The sequence below is a fragment of the Scyliorhinus torazame genome, chromosome 2, assembly GCF_047496885.1.
Source record: "Scyliorhinus torazame isolate Kashiwa2021f chromosome 2, sScyTor2.1, whole genome shotgun sequence".
Taxonomy (NCBI): Eukaryota; Metazoa; Chordata; class Chondrichthyes; order Carcharhiniformes; family Scyliorhinidae; genus Scyliorhinus; species Scyliorhinus torazame.
Window position 1 is genome coordinate 270889894 of NC_092708.1, and position 26275 is coordinate 270916168.

General features: G+C 50.5%; 2 protein-coding genes across 3 annotated transcripts in view; one reads left to right on the forward strand and one right to left on the reverse strand.

The window, feature by feature from the left end:
* slc39a9 (solute carrier family 39 member 9) overlaps nt 1–14386 on the reverse strand; it is a 100238-nt gene extending 85852 nt beyond the window's left edge. Inside the window, exon 1 of the mRNA XM_072487345.1 lies at nt 14185–14386. Within this exon, the coding sequence (XP_072343446.1) occupies nt 14185–14280 (96 nt within the window). The 5' untranslated portion in view covers nt 14281–14386. The remainder of the gene's footprint in view (nt 1–14184) is intronic.
* Nucleotides 14387–16081: 1695 nt separating this feature from the next.
* Nucleotides 16082–26275, forward strand: part of LOC140398560 (enhancer of rudimentary homolog) — a 52101-nt gene continuing 41907 nt past the window's right edge. Inside the window, exons 1-2 of one of the 2 annotated variants that reach the window (XM_072487358.1) lie at nt 16082–16439; nt 17969–17983. In XM_072487358.1, coding sequence (XP_072343459.1) covers nt 16347–16439; nt 17969–17983 — 108 coding nt within the window. In that variant the 5' untranslated portion in view covers nt 16082–16346. The remainder of the gene's footprint in view (nt 16440–17968; nt 17984–26275) is intronic. The other variant, XM_072487367.1, reaches the window with a different exon arrangement.

Below are 26275 nucleotides of genomic sequence, written 5' to 3' on the forward strand. Positions count from 1 at the left end.
GGTGAATAAGGTTATTTTGGGCTTTGTGTGGGCGAGTAAAACCCCACGCGCAAGTGAAGAAAGTATTGCTGGAGCTCAGGCGGAGGGGGGGTTGGCGCTGCCGAACTTCTGTAATTACTACTGGGCGGCTAATATAGCCATGATTAGGAAGTGGGGGAGTGGTCGGCATGGGAGCGGATGGAGGCGGCGTCATGTAAAGACACCAGTTCGGGAGCACTGGTAACAGCACCTCTTCCGTTCTCGCCAGCCCGACACTCCACAAGTCCGGTTGTGGTGGCGGCTCCGAGAATCTGGGGGCAGTGGAGGAGACATAAGAGAATGGAGGGAGCATCGATTTGGACCCCGATTTCAAAGTTTTTTTAAAAATTTAGAGTACCTAATTGATTTTTTTCCAATTAAGGGGCAATATAGCGTGGCCAATCCACCTAATCCTGCACATCTTTGGGTTGTGGGGGAGAAACCCACGCAAACACGGGAGAATGTGCAAACTCCACATGGACAGTGACCCAGAGCCGGGATCGAACTTGGGACCTCGGCGCCTTGAGGCAGCAATGCTAACATACTGTGCTGCCCTTCGGTGGTTCCGGAGTTGGCAAAGGGCAGGAATTAGAAGGATAGGGGATCTTTTTATAGATGGGAGCTTTCCCAGCTTGAAAGACAAATGGAGGATAAATTTAAATTGCCAGCAGGGAATGGTTTTAGGTATTTGCAGGTGCGACAGCAGAGGGCTTCCGGTTGCGGCTATGCGGAGCTAAGCCACACGATTCGGCAGCTCCCGCGAATACGGACTTTTGGGCTCAATAGAAGAGCCCCAACGGAACTTTTTACATAGCCAACCCTTGGGGAAGAGAGGAGAGGTCCCCCACTAACCTGTATGGACCGGACCCGCAGCGAAACAGCCAAAAAAACGGCACTGGAGCAGCGGGAGAAGAGGGGGAAAACAAACAAAATGGCGGCGGCCAGGGACAAAGAGGAGATGCAAGAATTCATCAAGCGCTGCTTCGAGGAGCTGCGCAAGGAGATGGTGGCGCCTATGCTGGCAATAATTGAAGGACTTGGGGCAACCCAGAAAGCCCACGAGGTGAAGATCCAGGAGATCCAGGAAAAAGTGAGTGAGAATGAGGATGAGCTCTTGGGCCTGGCGGTGAAAGTGGAGCGACACGAGGCGCTGCACAAGACATGGGCGGGAAGACTCGAAGACCTGGAGAACAGGTCGAGGAGAAACAATGAGGATCCTGGGTCTCCCAGAAGGAGTGGAGGGGGCCGACACCGCGGCATATGCGGGCACAATGATCGGGGCGCTGATGGACGGGGAGGCCCCCCCAGGGTTGCTGGAGCTGGAAGGGGCGCACCGGGTGCTGGCGAGGAAGCCCAAGGCAAACGAGCCGCCAAGGGCGATGGTGGTGAGATTTCACCGGTTCACAGACAGAGAGAGGGTCCTGAAACGGGCCAAGAAGGAGCGGAGCAGCAAGTGGGACAATGCTGAGATCAGAATATACCCGGACTGGAGCACGGAGGTCGCTAAGCTGAGAGCGGGTTTCAATCGAGCCAAAGCGGAGCTGCACCGGAAAGGAGTGAAATTTGGAATGTTGCAGCCAGCGCGACTGTGGGTTACACATAATGGCCAACACCACTACTTCGAAACACCCGAAGAGGCATGGACCTTTATACTAACTGAAAAGTTGGACTCTAATTGAGGGTTGTATGGGTGGGGGGGTATTTGAGGGTTGAAGAATGATGGCGGTTGTATATAGGGGAGCAAGCACGCGCAGGGAATGTTATATGGGCTGGGGACGAGAGACAAGGCCGCAACAGAAGCTGCGTCGGGGGGGGGGGGGGGGGGGGGGGGGGCAGGCTCTGGAAAGTGCGGGGTTTTTCTCCCGCGCGCGGGAAGGAAGGTGGGAGGGGGAACGTAGGAACGTCTACTGATGGGGAGATTCTCACACGGGGGGGGGGGGTCAAAGGATGGCGGGGGAAGCCGGGGTCAGCTGACTTACAGGAGTGACATGGGGGGGGAGCAAAAAAGCTAGACAGGGATCTAGCGGCCGGGGGGGGTGGGGGGGGGGGGGGGGCGGCAGCCGAAAAGGGAATGGGACACAGAAGAGGTGGCCGGGACGGAGGTCCCCCGGTTGGGGGCCTGGAGGGTGAGGGAGTCAGGAGTCGCGGGACTGGCCCAGAAAAGGAGATGGCTAGTCATCAGGCCCGGTGAAGAGGGCTCGAGTGTTCGCGCACTTGAAGGGACTGAAGGTAGACGTGGCTATGCTCCAAGAGACACACCTGAAGGTGGCGGACCAGGTCAGGTTAAGAAGGGATGTGTAGGACAGGTATTTCACTCAGGACTGGACGCGAAAAATAGAGGGGTGGCAATTCTGGTGGGAAAACATGTGTCATTTGAGGCCAAGACTATCGTAGCGGACAATGGAGGGAGATACGTGATGGTGAGTGGTAGGTTGCAAGGGACGTGGGTGGTGTTGGTAAATGTATACGCCCCGAACTGGGATGATGCTGGATTCATGAAGCGCATGTTGGGGCACATTCCGGACCTGGAGGTAGGAGGACTGATAATGGGAGGGGACTTTAATACAGTGCTGGATCCAACACTAGACCGCTCCAGATCAAGGACGGGAAAGAGGTCAGCGGCGGCCAAGGTGCTCAGGGGGTTTATGGACCAGATGGGGGGAGTGGACCCATGGAGGTTTGAAAGACCGCAGGCCAGGGAATTTTCTTTCTTCTCCACAAAGCCTACTCCCGGATAGACTTCTTTGTGCTGGGCAGGGCGCTCATCCCGAGGGTGGAGGGGACGGAGTATTCGGCCATAGCCATTTCAGACCATGCCCCACACTGGGTGGAAGTGGGGCTGGGAGAGGAGAGGGACCAATGCCCGCTGTGGCGGTTGGATGTGGGACTGCTGGCAGATGAGGTGGTGTGTGGGAAGGTAAGGGGATGTATTGAAAGGTACCTGGAGGCCAACGACAACACAGAGGTGCGAGTGGGGGTGGTATGGGAGGCGTTGAAGGCAGTGATCAGGGGAGAGCTAATCTCCATCAGGGCTCAGAGGGAGAAGACAGAGGGCAGGGAAAGGGAGAGGTTAGTGGGGGAGATTTTGCGAGTGGACAGGAGATACGCAGAGGCCCCGGAGGAAAGATTACTTGGGAAAAGGCGACAGCTCCAGAAGGAGTTTGACCTGTTGACCACGGGGAAGGCGGAGGCACAGTGGGAGGAAGGCGCAGGGGGCGAGCTACGAATACGGGGAAAAGGCCAGTCGGATGCTGGCACACCAGGAGCTCCGTAAGAGGGCGGCAGCGAGGGAAATAGGGTAGTCAAAGATGGTGGGGGAGCCATGGCCCAGAGTGCAACGGAAATAAACAAGGTATTCAAGGCCTTCTGTGAAGAGCTGTACAGATTCCCAGCCCCGGGGGGGGGGGGGGGGGGGAGGGGGGGAGAGGGGATGAGAAGATTCCTGGACCAACTGCAGTTCCCGAGGGTGGAGGAGCAAGAGGTGGCTGGTTTGGGGGCACCAATCGGCTTGGAGGAGCTGGGTAAGGGTTTGGGGAGCATGCAGGCGGGGAAGGCCCCGGGGCCGGACGGGTTCCCGGTGGAGTTCTATAGAAAGTATGCGGACCTGTTGGCCCCGCTACTAGTGAGGACCTTTAACGAGGCAAGAGAGGAGGGGACCCTGCCCCGACAATGTCGGAGGCGACAATTTCCTTGATTCTGACGCGAGACAAGGACCCACTGCAATGTGGATCGTACAGGCCGATTTCGCTCCTTAATGTGGACGCTAAGCTATTGGCAAAAGTGCTGGCCACGAGGATTGAGGACTGTGTCCCGGGGGTGATACATGAGGACCAGACGGGATTTGTAAAGGGCAGGCAATTAAATACGAATGTGCGGCGGCTCTTAAACGTGATAATGATGCCATCGGAGGAGGGAGAGGCGGAGATAGTGGCAGCCATGACGCGGAAAAGGCCTTTGACCGAGTAGAGTGGGTGTACCTCTGGGAGGTGTTGCGTAGGTTTGAGTTCGGGGGAGGGTTTATTAGTTGGGTTAAGCGCCTTTACAGTGCCCCCGTGGCAAGTGTGGTGACAAACCGGCGGAGGTCGGAGTAGTACTTTCGGCTGTACCAAGGAACGAGGCAGGGGTGCCCCCTGTCCCCCCTGTTGTTTGTATTGGCGATCGAACCCTTGGCCATATCACTGAGGGAGTCTAATAAATGGAGGGGGGTGGTCCGAGGGGGAGAAGAGCATCGGGTGTCACTATACGCGGACGACCTGCTGCTGTACGTGGCGGGACCCAATGGAGAGGATGGTGGAGGTCATGCAGACTTTGAGGGAGTTTGGGGAGTTCTCGGGCTATAAGCTCAATGTAGGGAAGAGCGAGCTTTTTGTACTACAGGCAGGGGACCAAGAAAGAGGGATAGGGGACCTACCGCTGAGGAGGGCGGTGGGGAGTTTTTGGTATCTAGGGATCCAGATAGCCAGAGCTGGGGCCCCTACACAAATTGAATCTGACGAGGTTGGTGGACCAAATGGAGGAGGACTTCAAAAGATGGGACATGTTGCCGCTCTCGTTGGCAGGTAGAGTGCAGTCGGACAAAATGGTGGTCCTCCGAGGTTTTTGTTTGTGTTCCAGTGCCTCCCCATCATGATTACCAAGGGCTTTTTCAAGAGAGTAGGTAGGAGTACTATGGGTTTGTGTGGGCGAACAAGACCCCGAGGGTAAGGAGGGGGTTCCAGGAGCGCAGTAGGGACTGAGGAGGGCTGGCGCTGCCAAACCTAGGGAGCTACTACTGGGCAGCAAGCGTGGCGATGATCCGTAAGTGGGTTATGGAGGGAGAGGGGGCGGCATGGAAGAGGATGGAGATGGCGTCCTGCAAAGGAACGAGCTTGGGGGCGCTGTTGACGGCACCGCTGCCGCTCTCACCATCAAAGTATACCACGAGCTCGGTGGTGGCGGCAACGTTAAGGATCTGGGGCCAGTGGAGACGGCACAGGGGTGCCGTGGGAGCCTCGGTGTGGTCCCCGATCAGGGGTAACCACCGGTTTGTCCCGGGGAAGATGGACGGGGGGTTCCAGGGCTGGCATCGGGCAGGGATTAGAAGAATGGGGGGACCTGTTCATCGACGGGACATTTGCGAGCCTAGGGGCACTGGAGGAGAAGTTTGAGCTAATCCCGAGAAATGCATTCAGATATATGCAGGTGAGGCTTTTGTGAGGCGACAGGTCAGGGAATTCCCGCTGCTCCCAACACAAGAAATTCAAGACAGGGTGATCTTGGGTGTATGGGTCGGGGAGGGCAAGGTTTCGGCAATACACCAAGAGATGAAAGAAGAGGGGGAAGCGCTAGCAGAAGAGTTGAAGGGCAAATGGGAGGAGGAGCTGGGGGAGGAGATCGAGGAAGGTTTGTGGGCTGACGCCCTGGGTAGGGTTAATTCCTCCTCCTCATGTGGCAGGCTCAGCCTGATACAATTTAAGGTGGTTCACAGAGCACACCTGACGGGGGTGAGGTTGAGTAGGTTCTTTGGGGTAGAGGGACAGATGCGGAAGATGTTCAGGGAGCCCGGCGAACCATGTCCATATGTTTTGGTCATGCCCGGCACTGGAGGGGTTCTCGAGAAGAGTGGCGGGAGCAATATCTCAGGTGGTAAAAGTCCGGGTCAAGCCAAGCTGGGGGCTAGCAATATTTGGAGTAGTGGACGAGCCGGGAGTGCAGGAGGCGAAAGAGGCGGCATTCTGGCCTTTGCGTCCTGGTAGCCCGGCGAAGGATCTTGCTAATGTGGAAGGCGGCGAAGCACCCTAGCATGGAGGCCTGGACAAACGACATGGCTGGGTTCATAAAGTTGGAGAGGATTAAGTTTGCCTTAAGGGGGTCTGCGCAGGGGTTCTACAGGCGGTGGCAACAGTTCCTAGACTACCTCGTGGAGCGTTAGAGGAAGGTCGGTCAGCAGCAACAGCAACCTGGGGGGGGGGGGGGGAGAAGAGAACTGGCACGAATGGGCGAGAGCCAGTGTATAAAGCTATGTAAATATATCATCTTACCATGTATATATCTTGCTCAGGGCGATTTTGTGTTATTTTGTTATTTGGGGGGGGAGGGGGGGTTATTGTTTGTATGGGGAAAAAAAATTTTGTTAAAAAACTTTAATAAATATATATTTTTTAAAAAGGTATTTGCAGGTGCGAGACTTCCTGCGAAAGCAGGTTCTGGCCTTCCCGCTGCTGACGCCATGGGGGATACAGACAGTAGTTTCCAGCACCAGGGTGGGAGAGGGGATGGTATTGGATATTTACCAGGAACTTTCAGAGGCGGGGGAAACCCCGGTGGAGGAGCTTAAGGGCAAGTGGGAGAACGAGCTAGGAGGAGAAATAGAGGCTGGTCTATGGGCAGATGCCCTAGGCAGGGCTAATACATCCTCATCATGTGTCAGACTTAGCCTGATACAATTTAAGGTAGTCCACCGGGCACACATGACAGCGGCTAGGATGAGCAGGTTTTCGGGGTAGAAGACTGGTGTGCGAGTGTGCGCGGGAAGCCCAGCAAATCATGCCCACATGTTTTGGGCATGCCCGAAGCTTCGAGGGTTTTGGCAGGGGTTCGCTAAGGCAATGTCCACGGTGCTAAAAACACAGGTGGTGCCGAGTCCGGAGGTAGCGATCTTTGGAGTATCGGAAGATCCGGGAGTTCAGGGGCGAAAGAGGCCGACGTCGTGGCCTTTGCCTCCCTGGTAGCCCGGAGACGGATCTTGTTAATGTGGAGGGACACAAAGCCCCTGAGTGTAGAGACCTGGATTAGTGACATGGCTGGGTTTCTCAGTCTCGAGAAAATAAAGCGCGCTCTTAAGAGGGTCAATGTTAGGGTTCACCCTGAGGTGGCAGCTGTTCGTCAACTTTCTCGGGGAAAATTAAAATGTCAGCAGATGCAGTATTCGGGGGGGGGGGGGGGGGGGGGGGGGGCAAGATAGTTGTTGTATGGTTGAGGTGCATGAAGATTGAGCTAGGGGGAGGAAATGTTTATTTTACCATGTTGATGTCATTGTTTATGTTACTGTTTCAAATACCAATTTCAAATACCTCAATAAAATATTTTTTAAAAGAAAACAATGGCCGAAATCCCCGACTTGCGGAACGACGGGCGGCATTGTCTGTGCGGAGTCTGCACATTCTTCCCGTGTCTACGTGGGTTTCCTCCGGGGTGCTCCAGTTTCCTCCCACAGTCCAAAGATGTGCTGGTTAGGTGGATTGGTACACGCTAAATTGCACTTAGGGTACAAAAAGAAAGGTTAGGTGGGGTTACAGGGATAGGGTGGAGCTGCAGGCTTGATAGGGTGGCTCTTTCCAAGAGCCGGTGCAGACTCGATGGACTGTAAATTCTATAATTCTATGAAAGGCGGAATACTCCGCCATTGTAATCTCCGACCATGCGCCACATTACATCGGCGACTGGCTGGAGAAGAGATGGACCAAACGTCCCCGATGGAGGCTGGTTCAGGTCTCCTGGCAGATAAGGAATTTAACACTAAAATACCTGTCCTCCAACGTAAGGAAGTCCACCTGCTCCACCAGGCATGGAGACAAGGTCAGTTGCATGCTGTCACACCAGCTAAGAAAACAGGCTGCCGCGAGATAGATAGCTCATATCAAGGACAGTAATGGTAGGATAGTAGTAGAGTAGTAGACCCAAACAAGGTCAATAAGGCCTTTACGAACTTTTACCGAGGGCTATACACCTCCAAGCCCCCAGAGCCCTCGGGATGGAACAGTTCCTTGACAGACTGGACATAGCAGCGGCGAGGGAGGACAAAAAAAACGAGGTACTGGAAACACTGCGAGGGCTGGGCGAAATCGTGGAGTGCATCGACTCCATGCAATCAGGGAAATTGCCGGGACCTGATGGGATCCCAGCAGACTTTTACAAAAGATTCTCAGCAGCGATGGCCCCGCACCTGCGGGAGATGTTCAATGACTCACTGTCTAAGGGGGTCCCTGCTGCCCACACTGGCACAGGCCTCAATCTCACTGATCCCGAAGAAAGACAAGGATCCGACAGAGTGTGGGTCATACTCAAACTTATCTCAAAGTTTACAGATGATATCAAGTTGGGTGGGAGGGTGAACTGTGACGAGGATGCAGGGATCGTACAGCATGATCTGGACAGGTTGGGAGAGTGGGCAAATCAATGGCAGATGCAGTATAATTTGGATAAATGTGAGGGTCCCAGGCCAACGACACTAACCTACGACGACTATGGCAGGGCTTACAAAAGATCACAGGCTACAAAGCAGGGCCAGGCGGAATATCTGGGGCTGGAGCATCCCTACCCGATGATCTGAACAAGTTCTATGTCCGCTTTGAGCAGTCAGCCAATGCATCAGTGCCACCTGCCCCAACAGCCTTGGACACATCCATACTCACTATTACAGCCTCAGAGGTAAGAGGTGCCTTCTTGAAAGTGAATGCGCAGAAAGCGACGGAGTCCCTGGGTGCCTGCGCAGACCAGCTGGCGAGTGTATTCGAGAAATCTTCAACACGTCACACCTCCGCTCGGAGGTCCCCACCTCCCTCAAGAAGACCACCATAATATCAGTACCAAAGAAGAACAAGGTAGCCTGCCTCAACGACTACCGACCGGTGGCCCTGACATCTGTTATCATGAAATGCTGTGAGCGGCTAGTCAGGAGATGGATCAATGCCAGCCTCCCAGATGATCTCGATCCATTGCAGTTTACCTATCACTACAACCGGTCCACAGCAGATGCTATCTCCCTGGCTCTACAATCAACACTCGAACACCTTGACAACAAGGACACCTATGTCAGAGTGCTGTTCATAGACTACAGCTCCACCTTCAACATCATTATCCCGACAAGACTAATAACCAAACTCTGCCATCTTGGACTTGACCCCTCTGTGCAGCTGGATCCTTGACTTCCTCATCAACAGAACACAATTTGTCAGGATAGGCAACAGCACCTCCTCCACAATAGTCCTCAACACCGGGCCCGGCAAGGATGTGTGCTCAGTCCTCTACTGTACTCCCTACACACGGGACTGCGTGGCAAGATTTAACTCCAACTCAATCAAGAAGTTTGCGGACGATATGACTGGGTGGGCCGTATATCAAACGACGACGAATCAGGCTACAGAAGGGAGATAAATCACTTGGTTGCATGGTGTACCGAAAACAACCGCTCTTTAAATGTCAGAAAGACCAAGGAACTGATCATCGACTTCAGGAAGCGTAGTACAACACACACTCCCATCTGCATCAATGGCTCCGAAGTGGAGATGGTCGATAGCTTTAAGTTCCTGGGGGTCACCATCACCAATAGTCTGTCCTGGTTCACTCACATTGATGAAACAGTCAAGAAAGCACAACAACGTCTCTATTTCCTACGGAAGATAAAGAAATTTGGCATGTCTGCATCAACTCAAACTTCTACAGATGTGCGATAGAGAGCACCCTATCCGGCTGCATCACAGCTTGGTATGGCAACTGCTCGGTGCAAGATCGCAAGAAACTGCAGTGTGGTGAACTTAGCCCAACACATTACGCAAACTTGCCACCCCCACATTGATGCTGTATACACCGCCTCAGGAAGGCAGACAGCATTATCAGAGACCCCTCCCACCCAGGCATTGCCTTCTTCCAGACCCTTCCATCAGGCAGAAGGTACAGAAGTCTGAAGACCCGCACACCCAGACATAGGAACAATTTCTTCCCCACAGCTACAAGACTCCTCAACGACTCCCCCTCAAACTGATCTGTTCCCTATAAGAACACTATTCACTACGTCCTATGCTGCTCTTGCTCATGTATTTGCTTTGTTTGGCCCCTTGTTTCGCACTGTAACCAATCACTGTTTGTCGATGTACCATTTGTCAATGTTCTCTGTTGATTATTCTTTTATTCTACTATGTACGTACTGTGTACGTTCCCTCGCCGCAGAAAAATACTTTTCACTCTACTTCGGTAATGTGACAATAAATCAAATCAAATCAAAAATCAATCAAATCAGGTTATTCACTTTGGAAACAAAAACAGGAAGGCAGATTACTACCTGAATGGTTGTAAATTGGGAAAGGGGATTGTGTAGCGGGACCCGGGTGTCCTTGTGCACCAGTCGTTGAAGGCAAGCATGCAGGTGCAGAAGGCGGTAAAGAAGGATAATGGTATGTTGGCCTTCATTGCGAGAGGTTTCGAGTACAGAATCAGGAATGTGTTGCTGCAATTATAAAAGGGTCTTGGTGAGGCCACGTCTGGAGTAGTGTGTGCAGTTTTGGTCTCCTTTCTGAGGAAGGATGTTCTTGCTCTCGAGGGAGTGCAGCGAAGGTTTACCAGACTGATTCCAGTGATGGTGGGACTGTCATATGAGGAGAGATTGACTAGGTTAGGATTGTTCTCGCTGGAGTTCAGAAGAATGAGGGGGGATCTCATAGAGACTTAGAAAATTCTAACAGGATTAGACAGGGTAGATGCAGGGAAAATGTTCCCAGTGATGGGTGTGTCCAGAACCAGGGGTCACAGCCTGAGGATTCAGGGTAAACCATTTCGGACAGAGATAAGGAGACATTTCTTCACACAAAGAGTGGTGAGCCTGTGGAATTCATTACCACAGGAAGCAGTTAATGCTAAAACATTGAATATATTCAAGAGGCGGCTAGGTAAAGCACTTGGGGAGAATGGGATTGAAGGCAATGGGGAGAAAGCAGGTTTAGACTATTGAGTTGGATGATCAGCCATGATTGTGATAAATGGTGGAGCAGGCTCCAAGGGCCAAAAGGCCTCCTACTGCTCCTATCTTCAATGTATCTATGTATCGATACAGACCCATCTCTCTCCTGAACACTGACGCGAAAATCCTAGAGAAAGCACTGGCGATGCGACTGGAGAGCTGCCTGCCAGATGTGATCGCAGATCAGACCTGATTTGTTAAAGGAAGACAACTAACAGCGAATATCAGACGTCGGCTGAACATAATAATGACCCCATCCGGGGAGAAGCTACCAGAGGTGATCGTCTCCCTGGACGTTGAGAAAGCCTTTGATAGAGTAGAATGGAGGTACCTCATGGAGGTGCTTCAATGGCTTGAAGCAGGGTTCACCACGTGGGTGAAGCTCCTGTACAGCGCTCCTATGGCAAGCGTACAGACAAACGCCACCAGCTCCGAATACCTTCGGCTGCACTGGGGAAACGAGGCGGGGATGCCTGCCATCCCCGTTCCTGTTCACACTGGCAATTGAGCCCCTTAGATCAGCGGATTGGTGGTCGGGTATCTGAGGAGGGGGCAGAAAGCACAGAATTTCACTCTGTGTGGATGACCTGCTCCTTGACTTGTCGGACCCCCTAATCAACATGGGAAAGATAACCGGACTCCTCAGGGAGTTCGGCACCTTCTCAGATTACAAATTCAACTTGGGAAAGAGTGAAATCTACCCGGTGAACCCCCTGGAGCGAGGAGCAGAGGAACTACCATTTAAAGTAACCCAACCAAGTTCAGGTATCTGGGGATCCAAGTGGCCTACACTTGGAGGAGGCGCGAACCTCTCCAGCCTGCTGGAGGTGGTGAAAAGGGTCGCTCCTTCGCTAGCCGGAAGGGTACAGACGATCAAAATGAATATAGTACCTAGGTTCCTCTTCTTCTTTTGGTCACTCCCCATCTTCGTCCCCAATTCCTTCTTCACCAGGGTTGTCAAGTTAATCTTAATCATGGCCTTCATCAGTGTGTGTGTAGAGGGGGTGGTGGGAAGAGTTTCTAGAATACGGAAATCCATTTTACAGCGAGGGTTGCACATGGGGGGCCCGGCCCTACCGAATCTTCTATTCTATCACTGGGCAACCAACACGTAAAGGGCGAGTGGATGGCTTGGATTAGATCCGAATCGAGGCGGCCTCCTGCACGGGTGCGTGTCTCCATGCGCTGGCCACTGCACCACTCCCAGCCCCCTCACACGCAGACTCCAGGAGCCCAGTGGTAGCCACCCTAAGGACGTAGAACCAGTTTAGGCACCATTTTGAACTGAGCGAGAGGTCTACAGGGACTCCTATCTGCAAAAACCACATGTTTGCACCGGCATGGACGAATGTTACCATTGTGATGTGGGGGCTGTGTACCTTTCTCCACAAGGAGAAGAAAGCATTCCCCAAAGACCCACAAACAAATCCTAGACACAATGGTAGGGCTGGACTGGCGAGGGAATGACAAGCGCGGTGACATATATAGGAGGCTCATAGAAAAGGTTAAGATTCCACTGGACAAGACCAGACGAGAGGAACTGTGCATGGAAATAGGGGGGGGGGGACTCTGCATCGAGTCTACTCTACCTCCCCCTGCACCGGGTTAAGCCTGATGCAGCTCAAAGTGGTGCACAGAGCACCTCACCAAGACATGCATAAGCGGGTTCTTCCAGGGGGTGGAGGAAAGTGCGAAAGGTGCTGGTGGGGGAGGGGGGTTCATTCAACCACCTGTTCTGGTCCTGCCCCAGACTCGGGGAATTCTGGGTGGCCTTTTTCGAGGTTATGTCCAGGGTGGTGGGGTCGAGATGGAGCCATGCCCGCCAGTGGCAGCCTTCGAGGTGTCAGAGCACTCAAGACCTCTGGTCTTACTGATCAGCAGGCGGAGAGTTCTGCTTGGGTGGAAGTTAGCAGCACCGCCCCGGGCTTCGAAATGGATCTCAGATCTGGCCGAATTCCTGAGGCTGGGAAAAATGTAATTTGAAATAAGAGAGACCGAACAGAGATTTTACACCACAGGGAAGGAATGGGGACGAGGGGCACCTACTGGAGGGAGCACAGGCCTCCTCTATACAGGTAGAAACCAGGGTAACAACCAGGCCCATCCCCTCTCAAAGGCCTAAAGATCAAGTGGAGAGTGGGACGACCCCTCTCCCTCCTCTCCCTCTCCCCCGCCCCCCCCCCCCCCCCCCCCAGCAGAATGAAGACAACAGATGAGCGAGGGGGAGGGACACAACCTGAAACGCACCAGGACACCGAAGGGGGAAACAACACGTACCGTCAAGCAGCAGGGACCCCAGTGGAACCCGACAAACTGTTCTGAAAAATCAAACTGTGTTACACAAATGTAAATATTATCCAACGTTAGAGCCCCCATCACGGCTATAGTGACAGAGGGCCCCCAAGGCTGGCTGTTCAAACCTTTGTACGGTTTTCTCATTTGTCATTGTATGATACTCGTGTTTATTCTGTAACTGTTACTTGAAATACCACTAAACATTTTTTGAAAAAGTAAATATACTGAAAGACTGATATTTCTGCAGATACCATTGTTCATGTAAACACGGCAGCACGGTAGCCTTGTGGATAGCACAATTGCTTCACAGCTCCAGGGTCCCAGGTTCGATTCCGGCTTGGGTCACTGTCTGTGCGGAGTCTGCACATCCTCCCCGTGTGTGCGTGGGTTTCCTCCGGGTGCTCCGCTTTCCTCCCACAGTCCAAAAGATGTGCAGGTTAGGTGGATTGGCCATGATAAATTGCCCTTAGTGTCCAAAATTGCCAGTAGTGTTGGGTGGGGTTACTGGGTTATGGGGATAGGGTAGAGGTGTGGACCTCGGATAGGGTGCTCTTTCCAAGAGCCGGTGCAGACTCGATGGGCCGAATGGCCTCCTTCTGCACTGTAAATTCTATGAAATCTACATGGATGTATTTTGTTAAAGTATTGAGCATCTTGCGTTGATGGGACAAAGGCATTATTTCTCAAACTGTCACCTTGGAACACAAATTTGCAAATTAATATTAGGGAGCAAATTGGGCTTTTGTTTGTGTTTGTGAAAATATTGGACTCCTTCTGCAGCAGTTTCTTAAAATGTAATCGAACGTCCATGATTTGGGCAGTCAGATTACAATCTAGTAATCCATTTACATGACTCAGTCTTAAATGCAAAGGAGTTACAGGTGAAGCAAAAACTGCCACGAAACGTTATAAAAAAACATCTGAACTCCCACCTTTGTTAGCTATATTTTTTTACTGAACCCGACTGAATAATGTTTCCCAAAGTGAGAAATAATCAACTAAAAATGTTTTGAACGTCCATCCTTTTAGAATAGAAAGCCAACTTATATACAGTGGAAAGATCTGTCGCTGGGGGGGGGGGAAGAGAGGTGGAGTTAGGGGTCAGTAAATGGTGAACTATACCGGCTAGTTAGTGAGAGGGGGCGACCTCTGCTTACCTCGGAAAAGTTGAACGCCAAAGGGATGGTACCTGCCACGTAACAGCCGACCAGCATGGCCAGGGAGAGGAGGCTGATGGTGCTGAGATCGTCCATTCTGCCGCCGCAGGGAGGTGACGGAGCCGGGGGTGGGGTTGGATGTTGAGGGAGGGAATCAGGGGGGGGGTAGGGGTAGGGAGTCAGGCAGGGGCGTAGAGTCGGGGTGGAGGGTGCAGAGAGTCGGGGCTTGGGGGGGGCAGAGAGTCGGGGCTTGGGGGGGGGGGGCAGAGAGTCGGGGCTTGGGGGGGGGGGCAGAGAGTCGGGGCTTGGGGGGGGGGGCAGAGAGTCGGGGCTTGGGGGGGGGGGGCAGAGAGTCGGGCTTGGGGGGGGGGGGCAGAGAGTCGGGGCTTGGGGGGGGGCAGAGAGTCGGGGCTTGGGGGGGGGGCAGAGAGTCGGGGCTTGGGGGGGGGCAGAGAGTCGGGGCTTGGGGGGGGGCAGAGAGTCGGGGCTTGGGGGGGGGTCGGAGAGTCGGGGGTGGGGGGGGGTCGGAGAGTCGGGGGTGGGGGGGGGTCGGAGAGTCGGGGGTGGGTCGGAGAGTCGGGGGTGGGGGGGGGGGGTCGGGGGGTCGGAGAGTCGGGGGTGGGGGGGGGTCGGAGAGTCGGGGGTGGGGGGGGGGTCGGAGAGTCGGGGGTGGGGGGGGGGTCGGAGAGTCGGGGGTGGGGGGGGGGTCGGAGAGTCGGGGGTGGGGGGGGGTCAGAGAGTCGGGGGTGGGGGTCAGAGAGTCGGGGGTGGGGGGTCAGAGAGTCGGGGGTGGGGGGTCAGAGAGTCGGGGGTGGGGGGTCAGAGAGTCGGGGGTGGGGGGTCAGAGAGTCGGGGGTGGGGGGTCAGCGAGTCGGGGGTGGGGGGTCAGAGAGTCGGGGGTGGGGGGTCAGAGAGTCGGGGGTGGGGGGTCAGAGAGTCGGGGGTGGGGGGTCAGAGAGTCGGGGGTGGGGGGTCAGAGAGTCGGGGGTGGGGGGTCAGAGAGTCGGGGGTGGGGGGTCAGAGAGTCGGGGGTGGGGGGTCAGAGAGTCGGGGGTGGGGGGTCAGAGAGTCGGGGGTGGGGGGTCAGAGAGTCGGGGGTGGGGGGTCAGAGAGTCGGGGGTGGGGGGTCAGAGAGTCGGGGGTGGGGGGTCAGAGAGTCGGGGGTGGGGGGTCAGAGAGTCGGGGGTCAGAGAGTCGGGGGTGGGGGGTCAGAGAGTCGGGGGTCAGAGAGTCGGGGGTGGGGGGGTCAGAGAGTCGGGGGGTGGGGGGTCAGAGAGTCGGGGGTGGGGGGTCAGAGAGTCGGGGGTGGGGGGTCAGAGAGTCGGGGGTGGGGGGTCAGAGAGTCGGGGGTGGGGGGTCAGAGAGTCGGGGGTGGGGGGTCAGAGAGTCGGGGGTGGGGGGTCAGAGAGTCGGGGGTGGGGGGTCAGAGAGTCGGGGGTGGGGGGTCAGAGAGTCGGGGGTGGGGGGTCAGAGAGTCGGGGGTGGGGGGTCAGAGAGTCGGGGGTGGGGGGTCAGAGAGTCGGGGGTGGGGGGTCAGAGAGTCGGGGGTGGGGGGTCAGAGAGTCGGGGGTGGGGGGGTCAGAGAGTCGGGGGTGGGGGGTCAGAGAGTCGATTTGAAGGTGGGGGACAGACGCCGGCAGCAATTTGGGGACAAATTTCACGGAAGGGCAATCCGAGGCCCCCCTTTCTTTTAATCGTTTGCTGAATCGAGCTCCATCTTCATTGGGCCTGACAGCCGGAGGAAAGCCCCAAAACCGAAGCGGCCGTTCGACCCATAGCACCAGCCGTCAACTTCCGGCAAATTTCGTCACATCCGGGTCAAAGAGCGCCAGACAACAACACACTGGCACCTCGTGATCTTACTTCAAATCAAATAAAATAACAACTCGACATTTTCCATGAAATAATACCCTTCCTGGTTTACTTTTCCAGGCGATTACACTGACATTTAATGACGTGTTAAATCCCTCTTCCTTGCCCCTCACAAAGATGGCGACCGCCAAAGGCATTTAGAAAAGGACATGTGTGTGAGTGTGCTCCTCTGCGAAACATCACATCTTAGGCTTCGGTTCGCCAATAGTAACCGATTGAATATTAGTGTGATGAAACTTGAAGACTATGATCTCGATCTAGAATATCTAATTAAGGGATGGTGCGTTTAAATGACCAGCACAAAGATGGCGGCTGTGGGCGGAGTAAGTGTTGGCAGCGCGCTTCAATCCAATGGTTCTGAAGTGCTTCAAAGGATCATCATGGTGAGAAGCTAAAGGGAGACCATTGGAAAGACTGATAAAGTCTGGGACTGCGGTTTACTTTAAATTGGAGATTGTATATAGTTTATACATGCCGTATTTGGGTTAGAAGTGAAAAGGAGAAATTGCTGGTGGTGGTTGAGGTTGAGCAATGCTCCATTTGTTTGGCCTATAGGCGGCCTGGCCACTTCTGAACTCAACTCCTGCAGAAGTTGTCAGTCAATAACAGGAGAGTACTCTATTTACAAGTAGCAGATAAAACTATAAACGTACTTGGTAGTTTTTATTCTGAGTGAAAGATTTGAATTGAGTTAGTTTATTATATTAGTACAAAATTCACAGAAATTACTAGCAAAATTAACAAGAATTTATATATATATATGTGTATAGTACGAAGTCTTACAACGCCAGATTAAAGTCCAACAGGTTTGTTTCAAATCACTAGCTTTCGGAGCGCAGCTCATTCATCAGGTGAGTCCTGAGGAAGGAGCTGCGCTCTGAAAGCTACTGATTCTAAACAAACCTGTTGGACTTTAATCTGGTGTTGTAAGACTTCTTACTGTGCCCAGCCCAGTCCAATGCCAGCATCTCCACGTCATATATATATATATATATATATATATACATTGATTTGTTTACAGGGAAAAACAAAATTCTACTTTTATAGCCGTTATAAAATGTTTGGTGCATTAATTGCAAATGGCCTTGTGTTCAATTACTCTGTGGTCTTTTAGGCAATGTGCATTTGAAACCCCTTTGTAAAATGGATAACATGAAACCTTGAGGTGTAGCTGTTTTTTTTTTAAAGAAACTGGAGGGAAAGTTAACTTTTTTGAGGAAATGCAAGCAGTTTGGAGCATGGTCTAAGCTCCCTGGTGTACGTTTATCAGAAGTGATTGTTATGTTAAATATACACTGGTCACAAAATATAAGCCTAGTTGCGAACCTGTTTGGGAAAAAATGATTTATTTGGAGGAGATACATTGAATTTCTGAAGCAAAATGAGTAAGTTTCCTTCAACAACCACATCTTGCATCAATATCACACCTTTTATGTGGTTAAAAATCTTCCCAAGAAACTTCATGGGAGAATTATCAGAAATAGAATTGACACTGAGCCACATAAAGAAACATTAGGATAGCTGACCAAAACCTTCGTCAAAGAGGTTTGATTAAGAACATGAAAGAGGTCGAGGGAGGATATTCTTGAATTTGAGGCCCAATTAATAGAAATCACAGATGCCAAAGATGGAGTGACAGAGGTTAGCATTGGATGGGTATCGAAAACTCAGAGGATGTATTGCTGGAGGATGCAGGGATAATGTGTTTCAAATTCAAGGAGTGTTTATAGGGCTGAGAACTGTACTTTAACATAAGTTACTGGCTAGTAGTGACAAATCAGGGAAGATTGTACAAAAGAAAATTTAAATGATTTTTAAAGTAATTCAACAGTGGTGAGAACATATTGTATATATTTACTATAATAATTTTTAGTGCTGGTGTTAATTTGTATACATTATTTCTATGTTTCAGGCAGTAAACGTGCAGGTGAATGTGCTATTGATGCTTCCAAAATGACTGAAACTAGCACGGAACTATCGCAGCTAGGAATCTATCCTTAAAATGCAAGAAATCCTGGAAAGTTCACTAATGCTGGACATTATGTAACTAAAATAAATTCAGAACTAGCTGCCACAAAATGTGTGGTCCCTAAACAGTGGGATTTTTGTTACCTGAGACTACTTCAACCTTATAAGATCATAATTTGTTATATTAAGTTTTAAAATATATTACTGTACTGTAGTATTATGCTAGTTTCTTTCTGTCCTCTTCTTGTGTGACATACAGACAGACCCTATTTAAGGTTACAAATGTCCTTGTGGGCAATTGTGGGTCTCGTGTTGTTGAATCATGCCGCTAGCTAGCCAGTAGCTTTGCAAGTTGGTGATGATACTTTAAAATGTTTGGAGTTGTACTCTTCCGTGTGTCCTAAATAAATTTAGGATAGCACATTCTTGCAATTTTAGATGTGTTGCCTTATTCCAGTTGTGGTAAAATTTCAGTTGTTATGAACTATTGTGGGACTGCAGCATAGTTATTGGTTTTTTTGAAATTTCAAACAGGTTCCTGTATCAGTTGTTTTCATCTAAATGAGTTTATAATACAAACTTGCCTCTTGTGCTTTCCAATCAAAAGCAAACTAACCCATGGAAAATTATATCATTAAAATGAGGGTGCTATCGAACAGAAAGGTTTCTAAGTGTGGTAGTGAACGGAACAGCCGGGTATTTCACGATGGCCAACCCGGCGAGGTCGTCACCGGTATCTAACGTTAATTGGGGCACTTAATCATAGAATGTACAGGGCAGAAGGCAGCCTTGGCCCTTCGAGTCTGCACTGGCCCTTGGAAAGAGCACCCTACCCAAGCCCATACCTCCACACTTTCCCCGTAGCCCAGTAACCCCACCCAAACGTTTTGGACACTAAGCGCAATTTAGAATGGCCAGTCCACCCAAACTGCACATCTTTGGACTGTGTAAACCACAGTGTATGGAGTCTGAATATCCATGTTCATGCGGTGAACTGGTTTCCGAGCTCTGGAACAGAATTACAGGATAATACAATGCAGCAGAGGCCCTACGGCCCATCGAGTCTGCAAAGATCCAAGAATAACACCTGACCGACCTCATTATCCCATTTGCCAGCACTTGACCCTTGGCCTTGTTTCATGGCAGCATGAAACAACTGAACAAGTCTGGTTCTGCTGCAAGTGCTACCTTATCGACAGCGATGTTGGTCTTCATAGGGAGAGGTTTTCCTACAATTGTTACAGAGCATTGAAAAGGCCACACCAGGAGTATTGTGTGCAGTTTTGGTGTCCTTATCTGAGGAAGGATGTTCTTGCTATTGTCATGTGGGAGTACCTTTAAGAAATGGGTGTTTATAAATGGGTGTGTATATAAATATCTGTAGCAAGAGTATCTTTAAGAAATGGGTGTTTACTACTGCAGTGATGTCAGAGAGTGGGTGGAGCTGGGCTGTCTGTCAGCTTTTTACTTTCGTTTTTGAGCAGGCTTCAGGGTGTGTTTTAGTTTCGTTTTCAGTATTTCAGCTGAAGCCAGACCAAGCAGGTGTACTGCTGTTCTCTCTGCCATCAAAAGACTATCTCTTGATCATTTGTTGAATTCAGAATTATAACTGTTTTCAGTCGTGACTTTAACCTGAAGTGCTTCTGATAAATGTTTTGTTTTTAAGTCGTATGGATGTTAAAAAAGGAAAGCTGAAAGGTTTATTTAGTGTTGCAGTCTTTCGAGGTTGTATTTGAATTAATGGTTGCAAAGATGTTCACTGTATGTTTTAAAAAGGTTAACTTGAGTTCATAGAATGAACATTGTTTTGCTTTAAAAACTACTTTTCCATTTCTGCTGTACCACACCTGTAGAGTGGGCCGTGTGCTCCCCATACCACAATCTAGTAAAAGTTGTGGGTCAGGTGAACGCCATGATACACTTTGGGGTTCTCTAAACCCTGGCCCATAACAAATTGGAGGCTCAAGGGGGGAAAAAAGTCTATCTATTGGATTGGCTCAGTGAACTTAAAGACAGTGAGGGGTGAGCATATTGTGGGTGTTTTTCAGGTGTGGTATTTTAGTTTAAGTAGGGAGTGTATTGTGGACTGTGGCTCTTTCAGAGGCTCTGAAGTTTTTGGGGGTGGAGACGGTCACACGCAGTACCTTACGGACAGACACTAAAAGCACACTGTTAGATTTGGCAAAGACATTGCAGTTAACATTACCTGACAAAATGCGAAAGATGAGGTAATTATGGTGGTGGCTAAGCATTTAAAGTTGCCTGAGATACAGTTTGACTCATTGGAAATAGCAAAAATGCAGTTGCAAATTAAACAAATGGAACATGAGAAAGAATTAAAGCAGCTTGAATACAATAGAGAGAGCGATAGGAAAAAGAAAGAGAAAGAGAGAGAGAGAGGAAAAAGAAAGAGAGAGGAAAAAGAAAGAAAAGAAAGGAAAACAGAAAGAATAGCCCTAGCTGAACAAAAAGTGAAGGGCAGCACGGTAGCATTGTGGATAGCACAATTGCTTCACAGCTCCAGGGTCCCAGGTTCGATTCCGGCTTGGGTCACTGTCTGTGCGGAGTCTGCACATCCTCCCCGTGTGTGTGGGTTTCTTCCGGGTGCTCCGGTTTCCTCCCACAGTCCAAAGATGTGCAGTATTGGTGGATTGGCCATGATAAATTGTCCTTAGTGTTGGGTGGGGTTACTGGGTTATGGGGATAGGGTGGCGGTGTTGACCTTGCGTAGGGTGCTCGTTCCAAGAGCCGGTGCACTCGATGGGCCAAATGGCCTCCTTCTGCACTGTAAATTCTATGATAACCTATGAAAAAGAAAGGGAGATACAGATCAGGGAATAAGATAAAGAGAGAGAGTTTGAACTTCAGAAAACGGCCATGAAACATGACAGTCAGTTAAAATTGGCAGACGTAAAGGGAAACGTACAGTTGGATGATAGTGATATCCAAGCATTGCCAAGATTTGACAAGGAGGTAGAAGCCTTTTTCATTTCATTTGAGAAGGTGGCTAAACAAATGAAATGGCCACAGGACATGGCCACAGGACATGTGGGTATTACTGATTCAAACAAAACTGGTAGGTAGGGCTAGTGAAGTGTTTGCATCACTACCGGAGGAGATATCTGGAACGTATGAAGAGGTGAAGAAATCCATCTTGGGTGTACATGAACTAGTGCCTGAAGTCCACAGACAAAGGTTTAGAAATTTAAGGAAAGAATTTGGTCAAACATACATGGAGTTTGAAAGACTCAAACAGAGTAATTTTGATAGGTGGATAAGGGCTTTGAAAATAGACCAAATGTATGAAGCTCTCAGAGAAATTATACTTTTGGAGGAGTTTAAAAATTCAATTCCTGATGTAGTGAGAACTCATGTGGAAGAGCAGCGGGTTAAAACTGCGAGATTAGCAGCAAAAATGGTAGATGATTATGAATGAGTTCATAAATCAAAGCTTGGTTTCCGACATCAGTTTCAGCCTGTGAGGGATAGAAACTGGGGACATGAGAAATACTCAAGTGGTAAAGGTAAAGGTGATCTGATGGGAGATAATAAGGAGAGTGTACCTCAGATTTTTTTTTTAATCCAGGAGCGTGGAAGAGACATCAAAAGTTTCAAATGTTTTCACTGTAATAAACTAGACCATGTAAGGTTGCCGTGTTGGTGGTTGAAGAAAAGCACTGGGAAGGCTGATGTGGTAAAACAGGATAAGACAGTAGGGTTTGTTAAAGTGGTAAAGGAAAGCCCCAGTGAAGCGAAGGAGGTGCAAAAGATTGTACAGCCTGATCAAGAGGTGATTGATAAGAATGTGCCAGATCTCTTTAAAGAATTTACTTGTGTGGGTAAAGTTTACTCATGTGTATCAGGAGGAACAGGTAAAGAAGTCACAATTTTAAGAGATACAGCAGCTAGTCAATCTTTAATGGTAAGAGATGAGGAGTTATGTAGTTTGGGAAGAATGTTGCCCGAAAAGGTGGTAATATGTGGAATTCAGGGTGAGAGGAGTACTGTTCCATTATGTAAGGTAAGTTTGGGGATCGGAATACTCTGCAATTGCAGTGTCAGATCATGCTCCGCATTGGGTGGATATGGTACTGGAGAAGGGGATGGCGCAGAGGCCGGGTGGAAACTGGATGTGGGGCTTTTGGGGAACCAAGTGAAGTGTTCTGTGAGAAAATTGAAACGGTAATTAAGGAATATGTAGGTTTCAACTGTATGGGTGAGGTGTCGAAGGCAGTTGTCTGGGAGGCTCTAAAGGCGGTGGTGAGGGGTGAGTTAATTTTGTTTAAGGCCACGGTGGACAAAGGAGAGGTTGGAGCGGCAGAGGGTAATAGATGAGATGTTGGAGGCAGATAGGAGTTATGCAGAAGATGGGGACCCAGCGAAGCTGGAAAAGAGGAAGGAACTACAGGCGAGCTTCGACCGACTGTCTACCACGAAGGCGGTGCGCCAACTGAGGCGAGCAAGGGGTGCAGTTTATGAACATGGAGATAAGGCAGGTGTTATCAGTATGTTAGGAGGTCAGCTCTGGAGGGAAGCAGCGGCAAGGGAAATTCTTCAGGTGAGGGATAGGGCAGGGAAGTTGGTGGTGGCTCCGGAGCTGATTAACAAGGTTTTTGAGGTGTATTATGAGAGGTTGTACAGGTCAGAGCCACCCGGGGGAGACCGTGAGATGCAGGAATGTTTAGATGGGCTGAGGCTAGGGGAGGGGGACAGGGCTACATTAGAAGGAGCGATAGTGGAGCTGGAGATAAAAGATGCGATTGGGAGGATGCAGTCGGGGAAGGTGGCAGGGCCAGATGGGTTTCCGCTGGAATATTATAAAAAATTCAAGGATAAGCTGGCACCCCTGAAGATGTTTGAAGAGGCGATAGGGAAGGGGGTGTTGCCACAAACTTTGGGGCAGGCATCGATTTCACTGTTGCTATAAAAAAAAGGATCCGACGTTGTGTGGGTCGTATAGGCCCATATCACTTCTGAATGTGAACACAAAAGTGTTGGCGAAGGTAATGGCGGAAAGCTGGAAGTGTGCCTCCCGAAGGTGATAGGTGAGGATCAGACGGGGTTCGTGAGAGGGAGGCAGCTCTTTTTGAACATTAGGAGGGTTTTGAACGTCGTTATGGCACCGGCGGAGGGGAAGGAAACAGGTGGTTGTGGCATTGGACGCCGAGAAGGCATTTGACTGGGTAGAATGGGGGTACGTGATGGCAGTTCTGGAGCGGTTTGGGATTGGACCAAGATTTGTGAACTGGGTAAAGCTACTATATAAGGAGCTGAAGGCGAGTGTCCGCACAAACAACATCAGCTCGAGATACTTTTCTCTCCACCGTGGGACGAGGCAGGGATGTCCTATGTCCCCCCTGCTGTTTGCACTTGCGATTGAGCCGTTGGCCATTGCATTAAGAAGTTCGGGAGCATGGAAAGGAATAGTGCAGGGGGGGATAGAGCATAGGGTGTCCTTATATGCCGATGACTTGCTGTTATATGTGTCGGAACCGAGTGTGTCGATAGGGGGAATATTGGAGCTACTGCGGGTATTTGGGTCTTTCTCGGGGTACAAGCTGAACCTGGACAAGAGTGAGTACTTTGTGGTGTCTCAGCCGGGGGTGGGGGGCTGCCATTCCGTAGAGCAGGGACTCAATTTAGGTATCTGGGGGTGCAGGTTGCCCGGGAGTGGGGGAGGCTTTGCAGGTACAACATTTCTAGTTTGGTGGGGAGAGTGAAAGCCGATCTGGCAAGGTGGGGTGGTCTCCCTCTGTCACTGGCGGGTCGGGTACAGGCGGTTAAAATGAATGTGTTGCCGCTATTTCTGTTTATTTTTCAATGCCTGCCGATTTTCCTGCCAAAGGCATTTTTCAGGGAGATTGAGGGAAGGATTACCTCATTCATATGGGGAGGGAAGGTGGCCAGAGTGAGAAAGGTGCTGCTACAGAGGGGAAGGCAGGCAGGGGGTTTGGGTCTTCCGAACCTGATGTACTACTACTGGGCGGCGAATGTGGAGATGATGCGGAGCTGGGTCAGAGGGATTGATTCCCAGTGGGTCAGAATGGAGGAGAGTTTGTGCAGGGGGTCGGGACTGAAAGCACTAGCAACAGCCCCACCCCCGATAGTTCCGTGGAAATACTCAGGGAGTCCGGTGATAATAGCTTCATTGAGAATTTGGAGGCAGTTTTGCCAACACTTCGGGTTGGGGGCAGGGTCAAGGGAAATGCTGATTCGGGGGAACCACAGATTTGAGCTAGGGAGGTGGGATGGAGATTTTCGGAAATGGGAAGAGAAGGGATTAAGACGCTAAAAGATTTGTTTCTTCGGGGTCGGTTTGCAGGATTGAAGGAGCTGGAAACAAAGTATGGGCTGGAACAGGGAGAAATGTTTAGATACATGCAGGTTCGAGATTTTGCCAGAAAGGAGATGCAGAGCTTCCCAGAGGAACCGGCCTCCACGTTGCTGGAGGAGGTGCTGACGACAAGGGGACTAGAGAAGGGGGTAGTGTCAGCGGTGTACGGAGCTATTTTGGAAGAGGATAAGGCACCACTGGAAGGGATCAAAGCAAAGTGGGAGGAAGCGTTGGGGTTGGTCATAGAGGAGGGGGTCTGGTATGAGGTGCTCCGGAGAGTGAATGCCTCTACCTCGTGTGCAAGGTTGGGGCTGATACAGCTGAAGGTTGCATACAGAGCACACCTCATGAGGGCGAGGATGAGCCGATTCTTTGAAGGAGTAGAGGATGTGTGCGAGCGTTGCCGGGGGGGGGGGGGGCGCTAATCACGTTCATATGTTTTGGTCCTGTCCAAAGCTAGAGGATTACTGGAAGGTTTTTAGGGTAATTTCCAAGGTGGTGCACGTGAAACTGGACCCGGGACCCCGGGAGGCCATATTCGCAGTGCCGGACCAGCCAGGGTTGGAAACGGGTGCGGGGCAGATATCGTAGCCTTCGCCTCGTTGGTCGCCCGAAGGCAGATCCTGTTGGAATGGAGAGCAGCCTCTCCACCCTCTGCCCTGGCGTGGCGGGGGGACCTGTTGGAATTCTTGACTCGTGAGAAGGTTAAGTTTGAACTGAGGGGAAGGACGGAGGGGTTCTACATGTCATGGGCATTATTCATTCTGAACATAAAAGAACTGGATAACATCGAACACTAGTTGGGAGGGTTGGGGAGGAGGGGATCCCTGTGTATTCAGGGTGACTATGGGTAATCCCTGATTCCTTTTTGTCATTTGTTTATGTAAACATGCGGGCTAATGTTTGGGGGTTGGTGTGAGGATGGGATCGTTGTTATTATGGGGATTGACATATTTGTTGCTGATTATTGTTTATTGTTGGTGGGTGTAAATTTGGGAGAAAATGTGAAAAAGGAGGAGAATAAAAATATTTACAAAAAAAACATGTACGGTAAGGTTGGAAAGTCCAGTGAAGAGTGGTGAAGTGGTAGTAGGAGTAATAGAGAAACTATCTTGTCCAGGAATACAGTTTATCTTGGGTAAGGATATAGCTGGATCGCAGGTGGGAGTGATGCCTACTGTGCTTGATAAGCCAGTGGAAAATCAGACAACTAAAGTGTTGAAGGACGAATATACTGGGATTTTTCCGGATTGTGTAGTAACAAGGTCGCAAAGTCATAGGTTAAGACAAGAGGAGAAATCAAAGAGTGAAGGTGAAGTGCAAGTATCAGAAACAATTTTTGATCAGATGGTTGAAAAGGAACAAGAACTGGTGGAGGATGAGGAAGAAATTTTTGTTCAGGAAAATTGGCAAAGTTACAACAAAAAGATATAGAAATAAAGCAGATGTATCAGAAAGCACAAACGGAAGAGGAATCTCAGTGTATACCAGAGCGTTATTACCGTAAAAGTGATGTCTTGATGAGAAAATGGAGACCTTTACATATGCAGGCGAATGAAAAGTGGGCAGAAGTTCATCAAGCCGGTAGGGTATAGAAAGGAGGTGTTGCGAGTTGCACATTAGGTACCAGTGGGAGGTCATTTGGGAATAAGGAAAACTCAAGCTAAAATCCAGAAACATTTTTATTGGCCTAGACTACATAAAGATGTAGTTAAATTTTGTCAATGATGTCACACATGTCAAGTGAAAGGGAAACCTCAAGCAGTGACAAAACCAGCGCTCTTAATACCCATTCCAGCATTTGAGGAACCTTTTACAAGGGTCCTAATTGATTGCGTAGGACCGCTTCTGAAAACAAAATGTGGGAATCAATAAAAAGGTTAACTTGAGTTCATAGAATAAACATTGTTTTACTTT